This window comes from Mangifera indica, chromosome 19, assembly GCF_011075055.1.
Source record: "Mangifera indica cultivar Alphonso chromosome 19, CATAS_Mindica_2.1, whole genome shotgun sequence".
Taxonomy (NCBI): Eukaryota; Viridiplantae; Streptophyta; class Magnoliopsida; order Sapindales; family Anacardiaceae; genus Mangifera; species Mangifera indica.
The window spans coordinates 1,748,213-1,756,678 of record NC_058155.1 but is presented as its reverse complement, the minus strand read 5'-3'; the positions used below and the strand labels follow the sequence as shown (position 1 = coordinate 1,756,678).

The window sequence follows — 8,466 nt, the reverse complement described above, 5'->3', positions numbered from 1 at the left end:
TGGGCATGGCCACTGGATCAGTGGATCGAACCACATTAAAAAATTTCTTTTATCTTTATAATTTTCTCTGATACTCTCATATTGATACAATTTTTTTTGGGTTGATATTAACAACTATTATTGTAATATATTTTGCACAACAATATATATCAGATGGTAAAAAATAACATCAACAAAATAAATAAATTTTCTTATGATAGACTAATTTCGATAGACAGACAAATTCAGAAAAATATAAAATTGAAGTACTTGCTTAACAAGAAGAAATTTAAGGTACCTCGTTTCCTTTATCTAATTTTCTTACCTCAAAACCAAAACTAGAATATAAGAGACCTTTACTCTTCATCTAATGACAGATTATTTTCATACAACCACGTACGACCATTAAATTTGCAATAGTGCACCCCAACTTTTCGGAAAAAAAAGTTGTTTATATAAAATCAATCCATCTAATCTCATAAAGTTTTTTTTTTTTTTGAAAACCATGTAGCTTGCAAAATATATTTACCTTCAAAACATATGCATACATAGTATTGTACAATTAATTATATGTATACTTATTTTTAATATATACTTATTTGTCTCATAATGTGATTGACCAATACTTTATACTTAATTCAAAATCATTTAATTATATAATAACACATGTCAAATATGTATTTATTTATATATTTAAAGTAAGTATATATATTTTTATTGTATGTATCAAGGCACCAACAGAAAAATATAGCGTTTTCTCACATACATAAATAGCTTTAGAAGTAAATTTCTCTTATGCCAGAAGTTAATGACTTGTCCAACATAAACGGCAGCAAATTAATTATTTGATATATTTAATAATTTACTCATTATTCTATTATTTATGTGATGCTAACAAAGCAATTATAATTTAATTTACTTTTTAAAACAAGAATACTTTGCACTAATTTTTTTTTTTAATAACTTTTTAACTTTATTGGCCTATGTTTTCTCACACTGAAAGAACCGTCCAACTCTTGAAATAAAAACCCAGTTGACGTGCAACACTGACCCCCATTATCTGCCGCCTCTCTTTCTCAATATTTCACATCTTGTTTTCATAACAACTGGCCATTGATTTTTTATTACCAAATTGAAACAATAAATTAATTGATAATCAACAACAAAGTATATATAATTAAGCAAATCTTATTTATATCGCAATTGCACTCTTCACAATTCTTCTCAATGCCTGGCTTAAGGCCTTCAGCTTTCCCTTCTTTTCTACGAAATGTCTCAAAATAATTTCCCTGAGATTACGATTTGAAATGTTTTTATATTCAATATTTTTGTTTATTTAAAGATTCTGAAGAGAGTGTGTTGTTTCTTCATAGAGTCAGCCATTGCATTAATTTGTAGCTAGTTTGACCTTGCAAGAGAAAATGGTGAGGCTGCTGTTGTGTTGGCTTGTGATAGTGGCTGTGGCGGTGGTGTTCAGTGGCGCCGTTCCTGGTGGCGAAGTGACTTACGATGGCAGATCTTTGATCATTGACGGCCAACGGAAAATTTTGTTCTCTGGTTCTATTCATTATCCTCGAAGCCCTCCTGAGGTATTCTTTCACTCCTTTCTTTTACCCATTTCTTCATATGCCGCCATGCATGAAAGATGATAACATATTTTAGAATTCGGGAGTGTTTTTTCAGATAATGATAATGTTTTTCGTCTATATTGATATGGCTTTACATTCTGATAATAATTTTAACACTTTTTTTAAAAGTTGGTGTCTCGTTATTGGATCGAAAACTATATAAAAAAAAAAGAATAATTATAGTATGGTTCTAAGTTATGCTGATACAACTTTATTGGTATGATAATGTTAACACTTTACTATGTAGAATTGATGTCAAAACATTATGTGCTAATTAATGATGTAATTGTTTGTTTGTTATTAGTTCTAAAGGAAATGTTGTAAGTAACCGAAGATAAAATAATAATAATAATGTATTATAACACAAAGAAGTTTTCACCATACTAAAAGGACTCTTCATTAAATGAAGTAGCTAATTTTAAATTTGTCTTAATGTATATTTTTAAGTTGAGGTAGATATTTAAACTGGTTTAATTTGAACAAGTAGATCTAGAATTATAGTTTTAGTTGGAACCGATATTTCTCACTTTGTATTAATTGAATTTTTTTTTTTTTGTTTTTGTAAATTTGTATTCATACTTAGACATAGTATTGTTGCGCGGTGCCCACTTGGTATAATTATAGCTAACAGTTAGTTTAAGATGACTGCTTAAACAAGCAAGAATTAATGAGAAAAATAGTCAAAAACAAGGGAACCAAACATGATCTTTATCTTTACGAAATGAAAATATTTTTTAGAATAAAAAGGTTTGACCATTTTCAAAAACGATAATTTTTATGGGACTGAGTATCAGGTCAAAGAATGAATAAATAAAATATTGAATATATATATATATACATAAATATTTCCAAAGTAACAAAAAAAGGCGACAGATATAACCATCTAAGTTTTGACGATATCTTCGAGGGATCTGCGATATTTACAAAATATAAGAGACCACAATAAATGTTTGAGATGTTTAATCTCTCATTTGATTGAAAACTGTTATTATTATACAATATTAAATTTTCTAATATAAATTCACATAGTCCACTGTCTGGTTAATTAATTGCTATCCTTGCTTACAAAATTCAGTAACAATAACTCGATTTAAACCTAAATTATATTAAGATTTGATATATTGGCAGACATGGGCATCTTTGATAAGCAAAGCCAAAGATGGAGGGCTAGACGTGATTCAAACCTATGTGTTTTGGAACCTTCATGAACCTCAACCAGGCCAGGTACTTAATTTAATTAATCTTCTCTATTCATTCATTACATTAATACATATGAATTTTGAGGAGAATTATGTATGTATGTATGTATGTCTTTAATTAATTTGCAGTATGATTTTAGTGGAAGAAAAGATCTCGTGCAGTTCATTAAACAAATACAAGCTCAAGGGCTCTATGCCAGCCTCAGGATCGGACCTTTCATCGAGAGTGAATGGTCTTACGGGTATATTATGTATTTTCATTTTCGTTACTTATTTTCCTAAAAATCACTAAAACTAAATATTTTTCTCAAGGTAATTACATTCATCCTTGAAATAGAGTTAAATCTAAAACACTCCAATTATTTTGAAAATTATAACATATCCTTGCTTATGGGGATTTTGTTATTTTAAGGGATTTGTAATATAATTTTCATGTGGTTTTTGGTGATTTTAAGTGAGTATTTAATATTTTTTTGAAATTTATTGAGATGCTTGGATACTTTGGTTTTCTCTCAAGCAGCCAATGAAATAAATTCATTTTTAAATATAAAAAATGAAAATATGTTATGAAATGGATGCAGAGGTCTACCATTGTGGCTGCGTGACATCCCAAACATTACCTTTCGATGTGACAATGAACCCTTCAAGGTAAAGGCTATTATTTTTCTATGCTTAATTAATTTTTATTTTATTCTTGAATATAAATTAAATCGAACAATAATTATTTGATAATTTATTTCCTGATTTTATTATGGAAGGTTTACATGCAAAACTTTACCACAAATATAGTGAACATGATGAAAGCAGCAGGGTTATATGCTTCACAGGGAGGCCCCATCATACTCTCACAGGTTCATTACTTTGCAAGTTAAATGAACAAAACATTTTAAGGAGTGTTGTTATTGATTCTCACTCAAATTCTTTGTAAAACCCATAATTAATACTTTTCAAAATTAAAATGATACCATAATATAAGATTAGCAAAAAAACATTAACAATTTAAAATCATAACTATTTTCAAAGCTTTCATAAATAATTAAGTAATAATATTATATGTATATACTTGTGAATACATAATTATGAACATAAATGATTTATTATTATGTAATTATATGTAATTTTATTTTTAATTAAAAATTATTTAATCACAAGATGATACATTATCTAAATATCTAATTATATATTTAAAAGTATTTATATATAATTTTATTGTAAATAATAATTACAAGAATCTACATCATCATTTCTAAGCTTAGGATTATATTATCACATAAAATATGAAATTCGAGTAGCACAATTATAAAAATCACTTTATACATGCAATTATATGTATTTAAAGAGTAAATTATGTGTGTCAATTTTAAGTACATAAATGGGTTCATATGTAGGTATGATATCATATGATTGTATATTATTTTATCTTTAATTAAAAATCATTAAATCATATGATAACATATATATATCAAGTATGAATCTATTTACATATATTTAAATTGGGCCTAAACAATGTTTTGGTGGAGTTTAAATAACAACAATCTTAATTGATGTATGGCCATGAAAATTATATGTATTAGGTTATGAATTAAATTGTTAAATATGGTAATAGATCGAAAATGAATACTCAATGGTAGAAGCAGCTTTCAAAGAGAGAGGGCCACCGTACGTCAAATGGGCTGCGGAAATGGCTGCAGGACTTCAAACTGGAGTGCCCTGGGTGATGTGCAGGCAAAATGATGCTCCTGATCCTGTGGTAATTAAATTAATTATTTACAATCATCTTAGAAAAAATATGAACACTTATAATTCTTGTATGTGCATGCAGATTAATGCATGCAATGGTATGAAATGTGGGCAGACATTTGTCGGTCCAAATTCACCCAATAAGCCATCCATATGGACAGAGAATTGGACTTCTCAGTATGTCACCAAAATCTTTGCTTTAATTTAAAAAAAAAACAAAATTCAACATGCAAACAGACCTGAAAGTAATTTCAATTTTCTCATTTTCAAAACTTGAAGGTATCAAGTATATGGTGAAGATCCACTTTTGAGATCTCCCGAGGACATTGCATTTCATGTTGCTTTATGGGTTGCAAGGAATGGAAGTTTTGTAAATTATTATATGGTAAAAGATTCATTCTTTAAAAACTAATTAGTAAATTAATTGTTACTAATTTCCCTTCAACATCAATTAACTGAAGAGATTTATTGTTGCAGTATCATGGTGGAACCAATTTTGGAAGGACAGCATCTTCATTTGTAATAACAAGTTACTATGACCAGGCCCCCCTTGATGAATACGGTATTTAAAATTTACAATAAATTATTATACTCATTTTAAATATATAAATGGATACATATTTGATATATGTCATTATATGATTAGATGATTTTGAATTAAGAAAAAAGTAACATCTAATCAGATAATGATGCATATAAATATATATTATTTTGTATACTCGCATAGTATTATTCTTATAATTTTCACTACAATATACATAACACAAAATTAAAGATTAATTAAGCAAATTTTGTTGATAATATTAGGAATGATTAGGCAACCAAAATGGGGACATCTCAAGGAGTTGCATACTGCAATCAAGAATTGTGCAGAAACATTACTTTATGGACAACAAACTATTTATTCTCTGGGAGATAAACGAGCAGTAAGAATGATGTTAATAATATATAATAGATTTAAGGGATTGTTATATATCAATTCATGAAATTATTGCATGCAGGCCTATGTTTTTCGCACAGATTCTAGAAACTGTGCAGCCTTTCTGGTGAACGAAGGAGGACAAGAAGTTGAGGTGCCATTTAATAATTCTTCCTACACACTTCCTGCAGAATCAGTTAGCATTCTACCCGACTGCAAGAACGTAATCTTCAATACTGCAAAGGCAAGATTTATATGTCCTTAATTTACTGTTTGATATAAATTGTAAAGGAATTATTTAATAATTGGTTAAACTGTGATTAAGAAGAAAATAGAAAATGCGGACAACTATAATAAAAAACTTTGGGGGGCGGGGGCGGTGGGGCGCTATAACATCACTCTTTTATATAATATGGTATTATTATTATTTTTTAAAATTATTTCCATATCATAAACTAAATAGATTTATAATATTAGTGTATAGAGACTATTGTGTGGAATTTATATTGCCCATTGAAGGTGGAATTTGTTTAATTTTGAACAGGTAAGCACTCATTCTAATTCAAGATCAATGGTACGAGGCAAGATGTTGGATGGATGGGAAGAATTTATAGAGAATATTCCTAACTATGACGACACCACGCTCAAATCAAGCTCTTTATTAGAACAAATTGCTACTACCAGAGATTCTTCTGATTACCTATGGTACAATTTAAGGTATAAATTACGATTATAAGAGTAAAAAAAATATTATTGGTTAAATGCACAATTTTTATCTAAAGTTACATTTCCATATCATTTCTAATATTTTGTTGTAATTAATTAGATGGTTCAAATATTGCATTGTGATAGGTATGAACATGAATCCTCCAATACGAAAGCCGTATTAGAGGTTCACTCTCTTGGACATGTTCTTCATGCATTTGTCAATGGAGTACTAGTAGGTAATCATACTTTATCCTTTTAATAATCTTTTATTATTATTATTATTATTAAATAATTAGTAATTTGTTTTTGTTAAGGATCTGCACATGGGACACATCAGAAACCGAAATTTAGCCTGCAGAATACGGTTTCCTTAAACAATGGGATCAACAATATTTCATTGCTAAGTGTGACAGTTGGATTACCGGTACCATTGATTAATCTAATTCAACTTTCTCATTAAATCATTATATTTTAATGCAATGTTTTCATCCAAAATGATTAAATTACTGTTGCTTTTTGTATGAATTAAGGATTCAGGAGCATTTATGGAGAAAAAAGGTTTAGGACTTTGTATGGTGTCCCTTCAACTCCAACAAAATAGTAAACTCATCTTAACCAATTCTTCATGGGGATATCAGGTATTCCACCTGCGACAAATAGCTATCACGACAAAGAGATTAATTATGATACATACTCATCTATAATACAAACAATCTCTAGCAAGAATTACTCTGCAAATCCCTTTTATATGTCTGCAGGTGGGATTAGTAGGAGAGAATTTACAAATTTACACAGATGAAGGATCAAGTAAAGTTGGATGGAATAAGTTTTCGTCTTCCCGACAACCGCTCTCATGGTACAAGGTAATCCAATACAAAAAAGTTGAATTTTCTTGAATGTTGACATTTTAAAGAGAATATATTTACGGAATTTGAAATTGACAGACAGTTTTTGATGCACCTGGTGGAAATGAAGCAATTGCATTGAACTTTGGTTCAATGGGGAAAGGTGAAGCTTGGGTTAATGGTCAAAGTATTGGTCGATATTGGGTGTCTATTCATACTCCTAATGGCATTCCTTCACAAACATGGTAAGTCATTTTTACATTGATTAATTTACCTGTCTTGGTTCATCTATTAACATTATTCTTCTGTGCTTTCACAACGTACGCCAATTATAGCAACATAACATTACATATTTATATATAAAGTACTTATTATGATGTATCATTTTATTTTTATATATATATAGATATAGTATCTACTAATTTTTTATAGCAAAATAAAAATGATACTAATTTTTTATTAGGTACCATGTGCCGAGATCCTTCTTGAAACCTACAGGCAATCTCCTAGTTGTACTGGAAGAAGAGGGACGTGGATCTCCTCTATCCATCTCATTAGACACGCCTACTATTACATGACTATAATTTTATTTTGGTGAGCTTTGGTTTGTTATTTATAGATGCATCATAATAGACTTACCTCTAATTTTGTTTTTTTATTATTATTACATTAATTTTAATGCTACATTCTTCTAATCTATGAAATTCAAAATATCTCAATTTAGTACAACTGTTTAAAAACAAATTTATTTGAATTATTTATTATTATTTCAATTTTTATCGACATATTTTGTGTACTATCTTTTTATAGACTTGTATGGGAAAAGAAGAGGTTCAATCCCAAGATCAAACACAAGTTTTGGTGGAGATCCATGTTCCAAGGTTTCAAAAACTTTATTCCTGCAAGTAGGATGTGATTCTTCGTGAATTTGTTTTACATATTACAATAATTCGTGTATTCCTTTAATATTTTATAAAAACAGAAAATGAAGAATATTCATCCATTTATCAATGACAAAAATTACAAGTTTTTCCTTTTCTACTTGAATTGTTTGAAAGTTTGCAAATGATGTGTTGCCTGCTTAGTTATTTTACAAAATGATTGAATATTATATTACATAACATTATTCCGAGATGAGAAATGAAAACTAGAATACTTTACTTTTCTCTCACTCAATGTCATTTTTCTATTGTTAACTATTCTTATCTGAGGGATAGCTTAGGTGGTAAAACAGTAGACTTTCAAGCTCTCTTTAATAACATATCAAGATAAGACTTTTTATTTACTTGATTCAATGATTTGATTCAATTCAACCGACAGACAGATTGATTAATTAATGTCGAATTAGTGTATTGTTTAAATAAATATTAAAAATAATATGTAAAATAATTTCATATACTTAATTATTAAATATTGAATCAGGATCAAATTAATATGTAAACAATTTT

General features: G+C 28.5%; 1 protein-coding gene across 1 annotated transcript; it reads left to right on the top strand.

Moving 5' to 3' along the window:
• The first annotated feature begins 1,400 nt into the window (after nucleotides 1-1,400).
• Nucleotides 1,401-7,596, top strand: LOC123203565 (beta-galactosidase 16-like). The gene is made up of 18 exons (XM_044619988.1): nucleotides 1,401-1,568; nucleotides 2,736-2,831; nucleotides 2,936-3,048; nucleotides 3,388-3,454; nucleotides 3,565-3,657; nucleotides 4,413-4,556; nucleotides 4,629-4,723; nucleotides 4,826-4,931; nucleotides 5,024-5,108; nucleotides 5,354-5,472; nucleotides 5,548-5,709; nucleotides 6,010-6,182; nucleotides 6,318-6,409; nucleotides 6,488-6,597; nucleotides 6,704-6,811; nucleotides 6,932-7,036; nucleotides 7,118-7,263; nucleotides 7,482-7,596. The coding sequence occupies exons 1-18, from the start codon at nucleotides 1,401-1,403 to the stop codon at nucleotides 7,594-7,596; spliced, it is 2,097 nt and encodes a 698-aa protein (XP_044475923.1).
• Nucleotides 7,597-8,466: the final 870 nt, after the last annotated feature.

Coding starts and splice junctions, on each gene's coding strand:
- LOC123203565 (XM_044619988.1), top strand. CDS start 1,401: ATGGTGAGGCTGCTGTTGTGTTGGCTTGTGATAGTGGCTGTGGCGGTG. Junction 5,710..6,009: donor TAATCTTCAATACTGCAAAG/GCAAGATTTATA, acceptor AATTTTGAACAG/GTAAGCACTCATTCTAATTC. Junction 7,264..7,481: donor GGCATTCCTTCACAAACATG/GTAAGTCATTTT, acceptor ATTTTTTATTAG/GTACCATGTGCCGAGATCCT.